This window comes from Diadema antillarum, unplaced genomic scaffold, assembly GCF_040938485.1.
Source record: "Diadema antillarum isolate AM-2024a unplaced genomic scaffold, OU_Dant_1.0 seq00000746_RagTag, whole genome shotgun sequence".
NCBI lineage: Eukaryota > Metazoa > Echinodermata > Echinoidea > Diadematoida > Diadematidae > Diadema > Diadema antillarum.
Window position 1 is genome coordinate 338642 of NW_027271643.1, and position 21297 is coordinate 359938.

At 39.7% G+C, this 21297-nt stretch overlaps 1 protein-coding gene across 1 annotated transcript; it reads right to left on the reverse strand.

Annotated features, from left to right (window-relative positions):
* Window positions 1–5734: 5734 nt before the first annotated feature.
* LOC139738494 (uncharacterized) lies at window positions 5735–19385 on the reverse strand. Its single transcript, XM_071649119.1, has 7 exons — window positions 19341–19385; window positions 12373–12423; window positions 10010–11140; window positions 9210–9284; window positions 8045–8182; window positions 7201–7395; window positions 5735–5863 (listed from the first exon to the last, which is right to left on the reverse strand). The coding sequence occupies exons 1-7, from the start codon at window positions 19383–19385 to the stop codon at window positions 5735–5737; spliced, it is 1764 nt and encodes a 587-aa protein (XP_071505220.1).
* Between the last annotated feature and the right edge of the window lie 1912 nt (window positions 19386–21297).

The window sequence follows — 21297 nt, forward strand, 5'->3', positions numbered from 1 at the left end:
TCTTAAGGTGATGTACGACCTATATGTACAATACCTATGGTGTGAGTTTTGAGGTCATAGCTCAAGGTTGTGGTTGCAAGCACACCATGATGTTGCAAGAACAGTGCTTGTCAGGGAAAGTTCATTGACCTTATGACCTTTGACCTTGTCAGACTTTACCAACCATGTTTGAATTGACAGATGCCTTTTTAAATCTTTTAAAAAATTTGGTGGTCATAGCTCAAAGCTGTGGAAAGTAAAGAGTGGAAATTGAGAGTTCACCATGATAATATGATTACATGTACAATGTTTATCACATAAAGTTCATTGACCACTTGACCTTTGATCTTGTTAGACTTCCCAGTACAGTGCATTAAACAAAGAGGTCCTAATAAAAGGTAGGTCCCATCCTCTTTGTTTTTGGATATCTCAGCCATTTCAAAACCGATTTTCATGAAATAAACTTTGAATTCCTCTTAGGATTGAATGCTCTTTAATATTTCTAAAACATGGTTTCTAATCTTGCAAAAAGTTAAAACCTGAATCCCTATCTCAACAACAAGGCAATCGCCAAATTGTGTCTCGCCCATTCGCGTACAAGGAATTAATATTTTTTATAACTCCCAGAAGTTAATTGACCTGCTTATGACCTTTGACCTTGTGGTGACCTTCAACACCCTAATGGACATTTACCATCCAAGTTTGGTCACAAACGGACATAGGGATCAAAAGTTATGAGCCACAATCAAAATGCGCCCTAAAAACATAACATTGGGCCCTAAAAGTTTGTTGACCCCTGTCTGTGACCTTTAACCCTGTGACGACCTTCACCTCCCCAAGGGACATCTTCCATCCAAGTTTGGTCACAAACGGACAAAGGGTTCAAAAGTTATGAGCCATAAACGAAATGCGCCCTAAAAACTTAACATTGGGCAATAAAAGTTCGTTGACCCCTGTCTGTAACCTTTGACCTTGTGGTTACCTTCAACTTCCCAAGAGACATCTACCATCACCCAAGTTTGATTGCCATTGTAGCAACATGTGCTGAGTTATGTGTGATAAGAGAGTCTTGCAAGTAAACTTTAACGTATGACCTCAAATGACCTTTGACCTTATCATGTGACCTCTTACGGCACCATAACATGAAGGTACCCCCAGTGCATCCATCACCCAAGTTTGATTGCCATTGTAGCAACATGTGTCGAGTTACATGTGATAAGAGAGACTTGCAAGTAAACTTTAACGTATGACCTCAAATGACCTTTGACCTTATCCTGTGACCTCCAACGGCACCATAACATGAAGGTACCCCCAGTGCATCTATGACCCAAGTTAGGTTGTAATCCAAGCAACTTATGTGAAGTTATTTGTCAAAAGAGAGTCTTGCATGTAAACTTTAACATAGAAAAGAGTCTTGCACATACTCTTTAATATATGACCTCAAATGACCTTTGACATCATCACATGACCTCTGACAACACCATAATATGAAGATACCCCTAGTGCTTCTATCACCCAAGTGTGGCTGCCATTGCTGTAACAGTTGCCAAGTTATGCATCATAAGAGAGTCTTGCAGGTAAACTTTAACATTTGTGACGGACAACGGACGACGGACGGACGCCATTTGGATCCCTTAGTCTCGCCTTCACCTCCGGTGGGCGAGACAAAAACTACTGTACATGTATATGCTGTTATTTTTGCGAATGACGAGGTCATAAACATTTTCGCGAGATATTGTTTTCGCGCACCAACGCCGATGCTTATGTTTATGCTCTATTAACAAAGCGCATTGAGACATTTTCGCGTGTTAAATTCGCGATCCAACTGTGATTCGCGAAAATAACAGCTTATACAGTATACCATCCCTTTAACTCAAAGCTTGGCCACAGCTTTGTATAAAAGACTTTGGAGAAATTATTTTGTGATGGATGATTTAGCAGCTACAACCTAATTATGACATAATGAACAAACAAAAAAAAAACCCACATAAAATACAAGTCATCTTTGCTGAATTATTTCATCACTACAAAAAAGGATACAAGATATTGTTATCAAAACACTTCCTAGGTGTATGGAATGTTTTCCTCACACTGCAATATACAATGTACAAGACATATGCACTACATGTGTATAACAGTTGTATAAAGCAGGTACAGATGAACACATCTGTCTCTAAAACTAAAGTTAAGGCCGTGTCACACCTTTCCGGGCAAGCCTTGCGTGCGACTTGCAAAGAACAATTTTGACTACCCGGAGGTCCCCGTAGATGATTTGAGCGAGTTAGCGCGTGTGTCTTACTTGCTAGACGCGTTCTACTTAAAGTATACTTGCGAGTATACTGTGTGACCTTTGTACCAGTCGCGTGGGGGCTGACAACTCAGTGAAGGAATTCCTCTGATGGAATGGCTGAAATCCCACAGAATTTCATTATCTTGGCTGCATACGGGACTGCGAAGTACCTGCGTGAGAGTTGTCTGGGAAGTGCTGCCGCTAAGTGCCTCCTACTGGCGTTCTGCGTGAACCTCAACGGGCATTCCCGCGACTCACCCGGAAAAAGTTTTGGTCATGCTAAAAACTTGGCTGCGGTTAAATCGGACTTGCTTGAGCACCTCCAGGCAACTACGCGCTAGATACTGTCAGGTGCGGACCAACTGCGGAGAGCTCCGGGGAGTAAATTTGTTTCCCCGCAAGTCAAGCCGCAAAACTTCCCCCTTACGGTATGACAAGGCATGAATGAAAATTGCAAACATTCTTGTTCGCCCGCTGAAAATCTTCTACGTGCTGGAAACTACCTCCTCGCCACAAGCCCGCGTAGCTTGCCCAGAACGGCGTGACACGGCCTTTACATTTACATAGCAATGTTGACTGATATTTTAATAAGAATTAATGCATTACACTCTCAGTCCAGAGAAAGACACACTAAATTTTCAAACTATACATGTACATGTAAATTCAGCTCAAATGCTTCCAGACCTTGCTTAACTGCATAAATGGTCTCTCTTAATGGAAAACAAATTTTGTATTCTTTGGCTTCCTACTGAAGTCACATGAATTAGTATCTTGAGAAAAGAAAGTACAAAACATGAATCACATATGCAGCCATGAGACATAATTCCAGTGACAGCTACTTTATTTTGGTACACACTGTAGAAAACGCCAACATCTTGTTTTCTAATCAATAAACTCTTTACATTGACATAGCACCCTCACAAAAACTCTGAGGCGTTAATACAGCTGTATTGTACATCACTTCCCTTTATGTGACGGTGTGCATTATTTCCACAGAGATGCAGGAAGTAAAACAATATATGTTGGCACAGAGTGGGGAGAGTTGTGTACCCAAACATTAGAATTTCAAGAGTGAGCATTTCCATTGGCAAAAAAACAAACAAATACAAAATAAAACAAAAAAACCACTAGCATTTCCAAAACATAAACCTCTGAGATGACAAGGCAAGTAAAGGGGGGGGGGGGGATGACAACTTTACTGGCAAAATCTTCTTTTACTAACAATTTTTGACTCATTATGTTTTTGAAATTACAAGTTGTGCCACGAAAGTGAGCATTAAAAATATCTCCATTCCATAAGAAAAATCTTCCTGCATTCATGTTCGTTATAATACAGTTTGCCTGTATAATCATGATAGTCATATATCAATCACTGTAATGTTCATCTGCTTGGAAATGTGTATATGGATTAAGAGCTTTTTGTGTAGGTATTTCATAAACCTGACATGCACTTGTGGCACTAGGGGCCTTGTTGGTGTGCCAACAGTACTTGACAATGCTTTGGGACCCTTGATCTAAAAACGTATGTGATGAATATACAGGTTTGCAAGAAACAGAGTAGCACCATGCACATAGTTATCTTCACAGACTACAGGCCTACCACACGTGTCTGTTTTTTCCATCAGTCTCCACTTCTCATCCTCCCAATGCCTTTCTGCCTGCCTGGCCTCAGAAATCTTCAAACAATTCATCTTCAAGTCCATCCAGCAGGTCACTAATGATTTCTGGAGAAACTATAAAAGAATAATTATGTGTATATCAGTGCTACATGAAAAATCATAAAATATAACATGAGAGAAATCTAATTATTTTTTTTCTTAATGTAAGTATAAAATGTAATTTTGATTTGGCAAAAAGAAAAAAAGAAAGAAAGAAGGTGCTGACATGAACAAGTCCCTGTTTTTGCAGCTTATTCCAAACCAATCCTAGGGATCTTTGTGCTGATTCATTGACAGGGCTTCTCATGAATCAAAGATGCCTACTGAGGTTCAATTCAAGATGGAAAGTGAGGTGATCCAAACATTACTTTTTGATGTGGCTTTTTTTGAAGTGCAGATCTGAACAAGGAGATTTGCCGCTCTACAAATATAAATATAAAAATAACACCCGAGCTTGATACCAATTGATAAAAACTTGCCTGTAGAACGAGGGAAGAATCAAGTCAAACTCTGTTGTATACTACTTGCCATTCTCATTTATTGTAAGCATTACGGACATTGCCACTACCATTCCTAAACCCCCACTTGGGGGCTGTCCCTCATGAAGATTTGACACTACAAAAAGCACATTGAGTTCAGTGATTGTTTTCAGTGCTGATGCACTATGCAGACTTTGTGTACAGACATGAGGCAAAATTGTGTTTGACCATGATGGTACCAATAAACTGAGAAAAAATCATGGAAAGCACTCATAAGAGAAGCCAGAGTAGTGTAGGCAATGGTAAGTATGACTCAGGGATAGCAAAGTTGGACATCAAGATTTGTGCAAACACGTATAAGCCGATTTGTTGTATTCACTTTATTCATATGCACTGCTACACTCAGGCAGCTGCTGCATGGGTGTCACCTGGAAGGATATCATCTCCTCCAAAGTGAATGGTGTCACTGGCCATAAGAATATCAATGTATATGTGTCATGCTGTTACTTTGATAACACTTTCATTTCATTCCATTCTTATGAAGATGATGAAACAGAAGAAAATGGTTATCTGCAGACTGTAATCTGACTGATCTGAGCAAGCTCTGTTATTAAAGGATTGAGTGTATCAGCTGATCACAACAATGCCTATGCTTACCTTCACTGCAGCCTCTTGACATTGTCTTCATCTGGCCCAGTGAAGAATCTCCACTTACATTAGAGTGCTGACCGGAAATGTCCCTCAAGCAAGGTCTCTTAGTCTCCTCATGGGCTACAGATGTCTGTCTTAACCTATCATCCACACAGCTAGGATCTGATGGTGGCACAGCTCTTCTCTTTGGAGCATGCTCTGACTGTGTCAATTGGTGACTGGCAGATGATGGATTACTGTCTGACATGATGTTCGACAAAGATGCTGAGGTCGATTGCTCCGTGCTGTTACTCGTGTTTGATAAGAGCAAGGTCTCATGGTGCCAGTCATTTCCAAAACCATGAACTCTATGTTTATGTAAGTGCTCTGTTTGCTCTGTTGAGTTTTCTAAGACAAGCACTGTCAAGTGGTAGGGACATGCACTCCATGCTTTCACTCTTTGTGTTCCGTTTGTCCCCAGAAGCATAAGACACATTCCCAGCAATTGCTGTACCCTGTCCTGTATCTTGTGCAATCAAATTATTAGTTGTTGTGACTTTGGTAGCAGCGGCAGGATCAGGTGGATGTTGCTGTTTGGTCCTGGACTCTGATGAAATCCTATCCCTTCTTGTTGCTGAAGGGGATCCCCCATCCTCCATTGCCAGCTTGTTTAATTGTGGTGTTTCTAGCAGGAGTCACTACTGATCTCTTTGGAGTTTTTCTGGCCGCCTGGTTTTTGATAAACCCTCAATTGGAAAGACTTGGACCAGATTACTCGGTGTGATGTTGAGGTAGTGGTTACGCTGGGATGGACTAAGTACCCCAACCTGGGTCAGAATAAAAAATCAAATAAAAGTCTGAAAAAACATATTCATAGGAGACTGCAATACGAAGAATATCTTTTCTTTGCTCATTAAAGGACAGGTCCACCTTCATATACATGTGGATTGAGTGAATGCAGCAATGTTATTGGAAACACATCAGTGAAAGTTTGGGGAAAATTGGACAATCCGTTCAAAAGTTATGTATTTTAAGTATTTGCACAGTCACTGCTGAATGAGAAGACTACTAGAGTGTATGATGTCACATGCGTACAACGATATAAGGCAAATATAAAGAGAATTTCACAAAATTTTACTTTTTGAAAAAAGTGCACATTTCCTTGACACGTCATTGACGTATGTTAAGGGTAATATTATTCCCCTTGCCTTCTGAAAGAGGGAAGTCAAGTGTTCTTTATTATGCGAGAAAAGTTGAAAATATCTTGAATTGTCCTTATATTTTCTTTATATTGTTGTACTCATGTGACGTCACAAGCTGTAGTAGTCTTCTCATCCAGCAGTGACTAAGCAGAAACTTCAAAAATTCATAACTTTTAAACGAATTGTCTGATTTTCCTCAAACTCTTGCTGATGTGTTCTATTAATATTGCTGCATTCACTAATCCACATGTCTATGAAGGTGAACTTGTCCTTTAATGCTTTCTCAAAGGTCACTGTAACATTTGATGGTGCTTTCAAGAAACCTAGGTATATACTTGTTATGCCTGAAAAAAGACATATTTTGGAAAAGATTCACCAATCTCTCAGGATGACATGAAAGAGCACATCACACATGCACACATAATGCAACAATACTGTACAGGGATAAGTATATAACTTACAGGCTCAAGACATGATACTCGAGATAATTATTGCATATTTGCCAAACTTATAGTACAACAATTAAGAACAAATGGCATGATTTTTTTCACATCTTCATCAATATGCCATACATCACCAAAAGTTCACAAATATTAGGATGTAAAACTTAAAGGAAGCTCTCGTCTTTTCTTTTTTTTCCCCTGCACATATACACATGTAGGTCTGTTCTTACTGAGTGCAGCATTTTCCTGATTTTGGTTTAACAGGATAAGGAAATATCTAAATACATGCCAATACATCAAATACACTACTTCAAAAGAAAAGAGAAATGCTTTGTACATTGGTTCACACTAATTGGTAACACACATTGTATGACTTGGCTGCCATCTTTGCTCTGAGTACATTACACAGTAATATAGTTATCTTAACTGCATAACTGCATATATAGTTAAATATAATTATGCTGTCTAGCTGGAAACCCCCCCCCCCCCCCAAAGCTAAATCAGAAATTTAAGAGAGACCTGACGTAGCACCAGGACGGAGCCTGGCTTAAGCTCTGTCTGATGATCCTCCACCAGCCTGCGATGGATGGTACCCTGCATCTGGCCACTGGGGTCGCACAGAGTTACACTGGCATCATTGCTGTTGATGGAGATCGTCTTCAGCATCACACAGAGGTGAGTGACCTTGTTCTTGGTCAGCTGCTTCAGACTTGCCTGCATGGTAACAAATTATTACATTTTCATACTGTCTGGCATATGACTTCATAATTTTATATTTTCTTCAAACTCATTGCATACACCATGTGCAGGGTGGTCCACAACTTGAAATTTGAGCATGTTGCAAGCTCAGAATCTGAGAATATTGCAGAAATTGTATGCGTTGGCACACATGATGCGCACGTAGTACGCAATATTTCCCAGCTTCTCTCTTTGTGATGCTTATATTTAATGTTCTCTCTCATGTTTTGCACACAAATATCAAAGTACCAGGTAGTTTGATGTTTCTTATGTTTTGCATATATGCTTTTCACATGTTTGAATACATTTTATTTTGAGCTTCTTGCAAATTCTTGAGGATGTTGCATAGCATGTTGCTGGCTTTTGAGGATGTTGCACAAGAATTTGAGCATGTTGCAGCGACATGCTGAAACCCCGCGTGGACCACCCTGTATGTGTCACAAATCTGCCACAGTGCATGCAGGTATGATACAGCCTTGTCCAATCCCACAATGAATTTAGAGCACTGTACTCCACACACACACACACACAAACAAACAAACAAACACACAAACAAACAAACCAACAAACACACACACACAAACACACCCACTCCTAAAAGAAAATAACACGGATCACTCTCTACCTTTCTGATGACAAGGGCAATGTTATTCTGCTGCAGGATGGAATTAGGATCACTGTCTCTGATTCCTAATTCAGTTTTCATCCGAAACCACGCTCCATGTTCAAAGTCTCCAACAGCTACCTCCTCCTCCGAGGCATCCTAGACAAGAAATAATCAATATTTGAAGGTTAGCCTTACTCTCTCCTAGATAAAACTTTAGATTTAATATACCAAATGAATATGTTGCTTTTGTATAGCACGATTCCCATGCATGCACTCCTCATAAATCTTGTAACCCGTTGAGGACAAATCCCACGAATACTCGGGCAGGTGTGTATGGGAAATGTGTGTTATAGCAAAATCAGTCTGTCCTCAACGGGTTAATCAGCAGATTTAGAAAAAATGAAGCAGCACAAACTCCCTTACAAACAAAAAAGCAAATGAACAACCCCAAAATGCAAATGCTGGTAACATTTTCCTCTCGTTGCCTATGAGCTAAAAAAAAACCCCAAAAAAAACTAAATTTAACAAACAAACAAACTAGTCTCCCCTCCCCCCCCCCCCCCAACAGCTTAAACATTTTGTATAAAGGGCATTTGATGGAACAGAGGGCTTGACACTCATCAATACCTTATCACTGAATACAGAAAAATTCATGATTGAAATGTGTTGTGTTTTTACCCTAAGAAGCCCAGTCTCAAGGCCCTATTGAGATCACATGTACCTTTTCAATAATAACCCCTGCATTCATCACACATGAGGATGGTTTCTGCATACTCTAGGCATGCATTTAGAAGAAAAAGTTGAAGGGTCAGTGTTTACTTTGAGGGTCAAATGCCATCATTGCTTGTTCCACTATCCCCAGCACAGTGGCGGATCCAGGGGGAGGGGGTGCACCGGGGACGCGCCCCCTCTCTATTTTTTGTTAAAACAAAAGAAATAAAAAGAAAATAGGGGGGGGGGGCGTGTGCACCCCTCTTTAATTTTGTAAAGCACGGAATTCCGGGATCCACCCCTTTAGCATACACCTGTAGGTATACATACCATTACAGACTTCTTCTAATTCTACCCATTCTCTCTAGAAGATGCTTTTCATCATGATTGTTAGAAGTTTTGAGGCATTGCTTTGGATACCTGCTTTTAGGACCACAGATAATTGGCAAAACTGATTGGCTTTGATACATACCTCTTTTTTAGCATTGCTTTCTACCGTCTCTGCTGGTACGGTGACAACAGCTTCCTTAACTTTCTGGCCTGGACACTAGGATTGAGTGCAGAGCAAATGGACATAATGAAGTTGCTACCATATCAGTGGATCTAAAGAATGTTAAACTGTTGTAAAAATGAAAGATAGTAGCAGATGAGACTACAATACATGCATGAGTTATTGAAAAAAAAAAAGTGTACTACACTGCATGGTATTCATATTCAGTATAGCCTCAACTGCCTCTAAATGTTCCAAAGGCACAAATAGTTTAGAAACATATTTCAGAGCATAAAATTGGGAAAACAAGAAGAGAGCAAATATGCCAATATAACAAAAAGTTATACAGTGATTTCAAGTTTAAACCAATACATGTTGCAATCATCCTGTAACAAAACAAACAAACAAACAAATATGTGAGAAGTTTGGGGTAAAAAAAACTTTTAGGAATCTCAATAAACACCTATAATTGACTCATTAATACACTATTCACTTTGGAAAATAGATTGTGATTACAAAATCTCTTGTATAATTGTAGTAGCTTTTGCAATTGCCCTTTATTTCATCACTGATGGTATACTTTTCTGTGGCAATGAATGCCATGTGTTCTGGTTGTTGTCAAATGCATTTGAATGTTTTATGTCAGATGACATTTCCATAAATGTGCTGCACCATACTTGATGCAAGCATAATTATGCCTGCTACAATTTATTTTGTATGGCATACCTGTAGATGTTTCTATATGAGTGACATTTAAAAGACAAGAAGAACAGCATGATTACCAGTTTGGGAAGAAGTCCTGCAGGTCCTGGAAACTTTCTTGTGCCGCCATGAACAGTTCCTGTTCCTTTTCCCTGGTTTGAGCTTCGGCAGAGCTGGGCCACACGAGGTGTAAGAACAGCTCTACCCTGACCTGGTGTATGTCTATTTTGGGTTGGGGCCTGCCTCTGCTGCATGGGAGGGACCTGTCTGGTGCCCAGTGCTGTTCCTGGAACTTGTTCTCTGCGTTGACCAAGATTGCGTGGTGTCATGTATTGCCCTGTAGGTCCAACCCTGCTGCTACTGGGTGTGCCACCAACATTAGCCAGAGGGCTCCCTCTTTGGCCACAACCACTTGCTGTCTGCAGGTTTCCTGGTAAACCTGGAGTAAGTTTTGTCCCACATGCAGCTCTGTGTAGGTTAGTTGATGGCACTGGAGTTCCTCCATCATGTCTCCTGTCCTGACCCTTGCAATCTCTGTAAGTGGGAGTCATCGCCCCTTTGGAGACCTGAGCAGATGATTTGATCTCCGACATGTGGTAATGAGTTGCTTCAGGTTGCCTGCTGTTGCCAGAAGATATACAAACTTTTGTGTTACTGACATGCAATCCACCTTCAGGAATGAGTGCACCTGCTGCTTGGTGTCCATGCCTGCCTGAAATTCTTGACTGCTGCTTCTGTGTTTGTCCTTGGTGATTACCAAAACTATCTCCAAGGGAAGGTTTCATACACTCACTATTCAATAGATGCTTCTGGTTGGAAAGTTCTTGCCGAGTATGTTGTGTTTGACTGAATTGTGAATTATTTCCCTGCCTGAGACGACACAGAGGTGATGGAATCCTTGTGGCATTTACTTGTGGAGCAATAGCCTTTGTTGATGGAACACCCGAACCAGCACCATATTTAGTTTGATATTTACCAGTTGACTTGTCCCATGTAGGCTTTATTAGTCCAGCAGCATTGTTGGCTAGAGAATCATTACTTTTGGAAGTTGTTGCAGGAATAATGGGTGATACCTTACTCTTGAAGGTATACCCCTTGTAATCTGATGCCAGATCATGTGGTTTAGTGAGTGGTAAATGCTGATCATTCACCTCTGAAGTGGTGGAGATTTGGTTCTGTTTCTCAGCATGCTCCAGCTCTTCAAGGAAGCTCTGTGCAGTAGGGGAAATGAATACAGAAACAGAAAAAAAGAAAGAATAGATCATTAAATGTCCAGAAAATGTAATGTTTGGCCATTGAGAGGTCACCTCATGATCCCAGCTTTACATTCACCACCTCAAAATTAGTATGATTACAGTATGAAAACATGACACAATCATTTATGATGGAGGGACAGACAATCTGAAAACCTCTCTCTAGCAAATCTATCAATGTACCAGTATGTGTGAGTGTCAGAGCTATAGAAAATTAAACCAAGTCAAAATCAGATGTCTCACACCATATTGTCTTTTTTTTATACATTGATAAATAAAAAAATAAAAAAACCATACATGAGTATGAAAGACACTGCAAAATATAATCCAACAGTTGTACTACATGCTATTTGTGGAATACCAGGTGCTTCATTTTTTTTTTAGAGTTGAAATGTAGTTTAAGTAAAAAAAAAAAATGCAGAAGACAGGCAGCCATTGAGAGCAGTTGTTCTATCATTCTTTAAGCTGAGGATGGGCTGATTTTGCTATAATACGCATTTCCCATAGACACCTGCCCAAGTACACTCACAACTAGTCTTCAACAGGTTAGTATAGAAATATGCACTTCATGATACAAGGACACCTAAACACAAATGTACTTGTAATACACTAGAACAAGGACAAATGTACATTTACATACATAGCTAGAGAGAAAAGATTAGACATAGAGTTGGAGTGTGAGAATGGAATGTGACATACAGTACACTTTACAACATGTGTCTGGGCCAAGTTAGCAACAGAAAAGGAAACTCTTTAGTCACGTATGTACTACTAATTTACTAATTTTAAAGTAACGTTAGTGTAGACTCTACACTTTAGCCTGTTGGTATCATTTTGATTAAAGCAAGTCTATACAGCATGTGTCTGTGATTTCTTTTTTTTTTTCTTTTTTTTCCTTTTTTTGGGGGGGAGGGGGCTTATTCATACACATACTAGATAGCTACTAACGGCAGTAACTGGGAAAATCTGCTGATGGTTTGGTGGACAAATGGTGAAATTAACAACAGAAAATATCGGTATACACATTCATTTAAACTTGATACAACATGCATAGAGACCTACAATCAATAAAGCATCATACTGTAAGCAGTAATAGACAAGTTCTAGAGTTATCTAGACCATCTATGGAAGCAATGTACTAGTTGATACAAGATTATTTGCATGCTCTAGAGTTCAGAGTAAAGACTTACATCACTGTTGAAGATGTCATCCTCATCAAGTTGGAACAGCTGATTGGAATCCTTCATTCAGTTTGAAATGACAGAAAAGAACAAAGCAAATCAACATCATGAATGACAGTGAAGATTTTAAAAAAAGAGAGAAAAAGAAATTGTGGCTTTGGAGTAAAAGAACCACAAAACTGGTATCTGAGATAAGAGCTTTGTCTAATGAACAGAGGCTGATCCACACTGGACTCCCAACTTTAGGTTGCTGCTGGGCAGGGGTGATATGTTACAGGCATTCAAGCTCTTTCACAGCTACAATATGATAAAAAAGGCAGTGTAAGACTTAATAGGCATGACATATAAATGAAAAAGACTGACCTCAAGTCCCTCGGATAGGACATAAAATGGAGGTCCCGTGTATGAGAGAGTAACAACTCATGCACGTAAAAGATCCCACTTAATTCATTCATCGCAAAGAGCAGGGTGTTTAACCCGGTGAAGTGGCCCCACCTCACATCCAACTGGACCCTATGGAAGACCAGCTTAACGTAGCTGATTATGGGCCATCCAGCCATCTCTCAGATGGAAATGAACAAACAAACAAACAAACAACATTGTACCTAGTGTACATCCATGTGTAGTAAAAAAAACTCTATACAGTTGAACCTCTCGTATCCGGACAAGTCGGGACCGGGGCTCATCCGGATAAGGGATTTGGCCGGATACGGGAGACTCAATGCTTTATACATGTATATATACATACACATGTACTGATGTAGCCCATTGTAGTACCACATGTAGTAATGTGTATACTGCAACCTTTTCATTGTTACATTTGGGGATGTTTGGGGATGTTGAAATGTCTGGAGGTAAGCAATTTGGAAGGAAATTTGATGTAATGTATGTTAATCATGTTGGAAGTAATAACATGTAATTCATGTGTGTTTGGGTAGGAGTTGTCAAGCAGTTGGGAATCCCCCTTTCCTCCCGTAATTATTTTTTTTAAAAATCACGGCGAGATTGCGTCCGTACAATAGAGAGATTCGGATAAAGGGAGGCCGGATAAGAGAGGTTCAACTGTATTACTAAAATACTAGATCACTGATGTCTTACCACTACACATAAAAACTCATGTGCATTAGGGAACCTTCCAATAGTGTAATTAGGACTATGTAGTTACCATCCTCATAACATTTAAAACACCGCTGCAGAGCAAAAAGGCAATTTCCAAGTCCTCATCAAGTCATAATTTAATAGGTCATTTTAAATCAGTCATGCGGCAGGGATCTACTCTACTCATTTGTACCATACGAAGCAAAGCCTTCTGCTCTGCCTATGGCCTATTTGAATTGAAATGCCAACCACGTGCCTCAACTTTCATTTGAAGAAAAAGTATAGGGTCTATAGGTTAAGACTAAGAGTGTCTACAAATCATTCTAGGAAAACATGCCACTGGTGATGTTTCCAGCAAATCACAGTGAGAGTAGTTTTGTAAGTTGTATCCATAATGTCAAATCTCAAATTCTGCAAACCCAAACTCCACCAAGCCAAAATAATCACAGGAAATACTTAAATAGTTGATTTCAAATCACTCCCGTAAATTTGAAGCACGAATTAGAAGCACTTATATATCGTCATCAACTTTCATGTTGTCACTCACTTCGACAGAACTCGCTCTTCGCACGGATGTCGCAGCTACAGCCAGCCGACGGCGTGATATCGTGCAAAGCAGAAGAGCGAGTCGTTTTCGACAACACTTGACACTCACTGAAAGTCGACGTCAATATCAACACTTCCCGTAGCCTGACCAGACCGTTGTGCGAAGCACAGCAGTCTGACATGTACTAGTGTTTAAACGTTGTAAACGACCGTCGCTTTTGACGGCAAGACCACAAAAAATGTCTTTTATTTTGTTTGATTTTAACAGTAAGATAATTTTTACCACCCACCTATATCGTATTTTGCTGATGGCTGAGTTGAATTTGGTGTTTTGTTGGTATCCAAACCTTATTGTTAAATTTTTCGGAGTAGATTGTGCGATGATTCACAAAATCAACGAACTACCACCAACGCTCAACCCGAGGTACCGTGGTGGTAGCATTTTACGTACGCCCGTGCGTTTCGTGTGTTACGTAAAGCTTGTCGTCTTCTACGTACATGTACAGCTTTCGGCAATTGTGCACTTTACGGCCCTATATTATCGGTGCGAGATTTTACCCTAATCGAGCAGTGCGGGCCAATTCGAGTACCCATCAGGCACCGCGGGTCGACAGCGGGTCTTCCGGCACTGTACTGTGTTCATGCGTGTGAGATTTCGCGTTGGGATGCATGCAGTGTGTGTGAATGTGTCAACGTGCGTGTGCGTGATAAAAGCTCTTACGGTACGCCACATTGTTGCTCTTACGCCCTTCCCCGTGCGGCGCGGCGTGATCGAGTGCGAGCAGACCCTAGACAATCAGGGTACTGTGCACTGGCACACAACGGAACACAACGAGTGGTAAACTTCCGTGCTTCAATCATGATTTTAAATGAATGAATTTTGTGTTATATCTTAAGCAGGAAATCGCTAATTAACCTGTTGCAGAGAGCATATGTCCACTCGTGGCCTTGGTGAAATTATTCTGCGAAATGATAATAAAAAAATCAAAATCTAACCCCGATTCGTCAGTCTGTTAGTGTTAATTTCGTCTATACAGTTACCGTTTAACGAGCCTGACCAGACGCTGTGCTAAGTGTGTATAGCAACCGATTTACGGGCACACACAAGCCTCGCCCGTGTGGTTGGTTTGTGCGATTTGTGATAGGGTCGGATCGGGATGCGAGGGATCGGGATGGATGAAGAGGCATGAAAATATTCACGTAACTGTTGTGGTGAGCTGGCGGGAGCTAGGATGTTCAAAAATGGAATCTATTATATCACAGACTACTGCCAACTTTCTCACACTTTGCGCCACGATCATGGCAATTTTCTGCGATGCAATATGTAATAATGTATAGCACGATAATCCTGCTCTCAGCTGCAGCAGAGCAAAGGGTACTCCTGAGTTTAGGGGCACAAGACAATTGTGACCCTATAACGACATCATTTGATCATATAAATTGTTTAACGGTATTCTTACATGTTTCAGCTTCTGAGTGCCATTATTACAGATCGAATGCAGCGTTCAAAATTGAATTTACAACCACAAATATTGCCAGATGCACTAGAAAATAGCGATGTACCGAGACTCGTTCGTCGATCGCTGAGCATCATCGGCGCGCGCACGCATTTGCCTGGTACTAGTTTACAAAATGTACTTGCACTCCCTACTGAAGTGAGCGCACAATCCGCCGACATCGCCTATGTATGGTGGCTTTAAGCGGCCAAGAACCACAGGAAAATGGCGGCTGTTTTGATCATGGCCGATCGTAATGGTAATTGTGAAGAATTTTCACCACACTTCCAGGGTTTGTTCTCAACGAAGTAAGAAAAAATATCACTTTGGGGACAAAGGTCGATGGGATCCTAAAATGATTAGGGCCTAACCCTATTAAGCCCAAGCTATTTTGACCCCTCGCAGGCCCAAGGGGGGGGGGGGGCACATTGTGCCCCCCAGTATATAACTTTTTTATTATTTGATGTATCATCGTCATATTTGGCACGTGGGTAGAGTAACTCATACTCTACATGACCGTACATTTGAATTTTCACAAGGTCACCCATGGAGGGCGCTATTTACCAAAATATAAAGAAATACATAGGAAATACGCTAAAAACGTGATTTTTCTGTATAATTTCTTCATCCCCATTATATATGTCATATTATACACCAATCATTTTCATATTTGCCACAAATGATAAGCAAGTGGAATTGTATTATTTGTTATGGTTGAAATTTCTCAAGGTCACCATATGGGGGCGCTATTCATATCAACATAGTGATACATTATGAGACCTGAGATGAAATGTTTGGGATGGGTACATGTATAGTTATGACATTTCATATGGGTTTGCATAATACTGGAATTTTGAGATTGCACATTGATAATATGATAAACTAATGATAATAGAGGCATACATTGGGTGAAGGAATTAAAATAACTCAAAATATAAGGCAATCTTTAGAAAATATCATTGTTTTCAATTATTTCTCTTATATCTATTGTTTTATGCCTTTGTCACATAAAAACAAAGGAAATAATAAGAAAAACTTTCCAGGATCATAACTACTTCGAACTTTGCTCCTTCAGCAAATTTCAGCCTAGAAATACCTATTTCATACACTGTATTGCTGTTAAATGAAATGGGAACAGAAAAAAGACGTAAAATCTGACTGACATGGTTGTCAGTTTATGGTTGCCATAGCAACCAGCAACATCAAATATAGCTAAATTATATATCAAAATGTTTGCAATAAGATTTTAGGAAAAGTCACCAAATTTGGTTGAAATCGGATGAAGGGCGAAGGAGTGGCAAACGAAAATCTGGTAGGGGGGCTTTATAGGGTTAAGAAAGATAAATCTCTCAGTGTAATAACTTAAAGGGAAGATAAACCCTAAGAACAATGTGGATTGAGTAAAAGCAGCTACATTAGTAGAACACATCAGTGAAAGTTTGAAGAAAATCAGACAATTGATGCAGAAGTTATGAATTTTTAAAGTTTTGGTGTTGGAACCGCTGGAAGAGGAGACTACGAGTAGTTATGACGTATGAGTGGACAACAATACAAAGGAAATATAAAGAAAATTCTACAACAATCCATTTTTCATGAAAATTACAAATTCTGTCAACTTGATACTGACATATGTTAAGGGTAGCAATGATTCCCCCTGCTTCCTGAAAGCGGTTAGTCAAGTGATCTTTCATAATGCTAGAAAAATGAATTTTTGTTGAATTTCCTTTATATTCTCTTTGTATTGTTGTCCTCTCATACGTCATAACCTCTAGTAGTCTCCTCATCCAGCGGTTCCAACACCAAAACTTTAAAAATTCATAACTTTTGCATCGATTGTCCGATTTTTCTCAAACTTTCACTGATGTTTTCTACTTATGTTGCTGGTTTTACTCAATCCACATTGCTCTTTGGGTTTACCTTCCCTTTAAGAACAGATCATCATTAGATTTTCATCAAACTTTCAGGGTTCACGAGAATTGCGGTCAAAGGTCACAGGTTCCTGAAGTGTTTGTAGAAACGTACAATGAGAAGGAGTACTGGTTGAGGTGGGGATTCATGTTATTGTTTTGCACATTCCTAAGTGAGATAATGAGATACATCTGATGAAATATGAAAGAGCATGTAATTTTGAAAAGGATTCAACGTTTATTTGGATGTAAATGATGTGTTTTGAAATGGCTGAGATATCAAAAAAAAGTGATAATTATAAAAGATGACAGACCACACCTTTTATTAGGATCTCTTTGTTTCACCTTGTTTTTGGATATCTCAGGCATTTCAAACTGTCGATAGGGCCTACCCCTTACAATTGCTTGCTCTTTGGCATCTCATAGAGTGGTTTCTGAATATCTTGCAAAACATTAAAAGGTAAATCCTCACCTCAACCAAAACTGTACACACCCTTTAAGCTGAATCTCCTACAGTACAGTTCAAGAACGAATGATCCAGGGATGTAATTTTGAAAAGGATTCAACGTTTATTTGGATGTAAATGATGTGATTTGAAATGGCTGAGATATCAAAAAAAAAAAGTGATAATTATAAAAGATGACAGACCACGCCTTTTATTAGGATCTCTTTGTTTCACCTTGTTTTTGGATATCTCAGGCATTTCAAACTGTCGATAGGGCCTACCCCTTACAATTGCTTGCTCTTTGGCATCTCATAGAGTGGTTTCTGAATATCATGCAAAACATTAAAAGGTAAATCCTCACCTCAACCAAAACTGTACACACCCTTTAAGCTGAATCTCCTACAGTACAGTTCAAGAACGAATGATCCAGGGATGCCAAGTTCAAAACAATTTTATGAGTGAGATTTTCATGACTCGGCATCTCGACATGCGAATGTGCGCGCGAGCGAGGGTGTGGGAGGGGTTTTTTCCCCCTGTGGCCTCCCACGGTAGGGAGCTTTTTCAGTTTTTAGCTCTTCGTGGTGCGATCAGGTGCATACTTAATGTCTTGAGAAGTGACTATTTTTTACTTATTTTTTAAAGACAAAAGGGAATTTACCTTCATTTCTAACTATCACTTAAATCTTTTGAGCTATGCTCATTATTATAGGCCCAAGTTGCAGACTTCGCCCGATGAGTGAGAAAAATGGGTGCCATGCGTGAGATCGTGAGATGACCCCTAAATGCTTGAGTCTCACGCAGAATGCGTGAGACTTGGCAGCTCTGATGATCAGGATTTTCACTTACCTCGCAAGGTGTCTTACTTATGTAGAAACGATTTTATTTGGGGATTGGTAGGTCGAAAGTATAAAATCTTACGGATCTCAAGAACAGATGATCTGGGATTTTCACCAGATTTGCAGGATATGTATCAATAAGAGCTGTGCCAGACAAATTTTCCTTCATTTTTTTTTCAAATAAAAGCAAAAATGGAAGAAGTCTGTTTCTTTTTGCCTGTGTGTAAACTTCCCTTTAAATTGTGTCCACCCCCACACATTCTATAGCAAATACTTAATAGATTCAGATTCAGATTCAGATTCAGATCATTTATTGTCATGCACTACGGCATAAAAATCTTTACAACAGTCTCCATTAAAAATTTCACGTGTAAAGGAAAATAAATATCTATGTATACATAACTGAGAGACAAGTAATAGAACACTAAACAAGTACAGGAAGTACATGTATTGTAATAATCAAAATATTGCACTTGGTCCCTGCACATGTACCGGTACATGACTTGTCTTATTACACGCAAAAAGCATGCATGGGTCGGGACCCCACCCACCCAACACTAAAAAACAATACACGCAAACCCACACCCCCCCCCCCACACACACACAAGCACACACAAACGCACACACACACATACACACCCGCACCTACCCACGCCTCATACACGCCCACATCACACGTGTACAGCTGAACCATGAGGGCTACATATAGTAGCTCTGCGGCTGTACATACCCCTACACAATATCCACACCCAGAGCGTCTGTGTGCGGCTGCGCACCCAAAACACTGACACGTATCCACCCAATGCAAAAGCATACCACATACACATACCACATACATAATAGATGATTTTAATAAAAGTCTGCAAAGATTGGCGAAAATATTATGTATGACGGTCATTCGGAGACAGAAATGAGTTTGTGCGCTATAAAAGGACAACAACAAAGAAGAAGAAGAAGAAGAAGCTACTTAGGAAGAATTTCATTTTTGTCTTGTCCAGTGATATTATGATGCCTTCCATAATGCATTCCTAAAAGCAATTAACTGGGCATCTTGTAGATTCCTAATTTCCTGTTGATTTTATTAAATATTTTTTCTGACAATGTTTAGATGAAATCAGAAAAAGCATAAAGGGTCGGCGGAGTGGATGGGAGTTAGTGCATATTCGGTAATTGTTCAAAAGTTCCCGTTAAAGAAGGTAGGCCTGGTTCCGTGATATGAAATACTTGATTGGCCAACGTTTGTGAAGACTGGAAAAATGTGAATAAATGGCAGCCGTTCAAAGTCGGAAATATCTTGTTGTGCTGGGAAAATAATCCTAAATCTACTGTCTTCTGGTAAGTTGCTGAGAGATAGAAAATAATGATTTTTTTTTTCTACCGAATGATTCTTGGAAATTAAGGCAGCTACACCAGAAAGCTTATTTATCTCTCATTTTCTATTAGATTAGTCAAAGATGGTTCCTCTCATTAAATTTTGATAGCCAATGTTTAAAGAATATCATTGGCGAAAGATTGTGAATACTTGCCACAATATGAATTGTAGGCAGTCTTTTAATTCCAGAATGAGTGGTTGCGATTGGCCATGCAGTGGTGGATAGGACTCACTATGTTCGGGTAAAGTCGCTGTGAGCTATAGAATTCCACTTTTTCCTAAACGCATGATAATACAAAATGTGGGCAGTTAACTCTTATGTGCCACGTTCGCACGCCCGACTCAGTCAATGGCGTGCCAACTTCGCATATTCTGCTCAAACCCACAAATCCGCCCAAACCAATCTATAAATCGCCAAATACCACAGTACAATTAAAGCGTTTCTCGGGATTCTGTTCCTCTTACATTAAGCTTGCATTTTTTTTTTTGTGGGAATTGACCAGCAAGCAGTATTCTGTCCTGGATTTGCCTGTAAATTCTAAGTTTCTCTCACTGTTTTGTGTGCAAAAGTCATGACTTCACAGCAATAGGCCTACAACTGCTGGTCATTTTAAAAGAACGCAATCATGTGTATGTGTTATATACAATTTACATCAAAGCGAAGCCTGGCATGTTATCCTCAATTTTGTTCACCACAATAACTCATGTCCATCTTAGCAGAAATCTATGAAAATTCGCATGGATATAAAAAAACCGGAATGTTTTCTCCAAAGTATGACAATGTTGGTGTCTCAGAAGAACGTGGCACAAAGGGGTTTGTGTCATGGCAGAAAAGAGTTAATGAAGATACCTTACCTATCCTTCATTTTATGTTAGATAAGCCAAAGATGATTCTGATAAAGTTTGATTGAAATTAATCAAACTAATAAAGTGTCGGTGCCCGTTTAAACCAAGGAGCAATTAAACAAAATCATAGCATTTTCAGTTTTAGTTTAATCTTTCCCTTTAAAGTCATGGTTGATTTCTGCTAATCTGTGATGGTGCGTCTGCCCCTGCTTCGACAGCTAATACTGTAAGGATGACATTGGTTAAAACTTGTGAAGAATGACCAAAAATGGATCGGAAGCCGTCCAAAGTGAGATTATGAGTTGTTGCGCTATATGCAATGGGATAAAATGAAAGTGGCGAATTATGCCCCACTTATAGTATGAGTATTGTGCGAAAAATGGGAAAA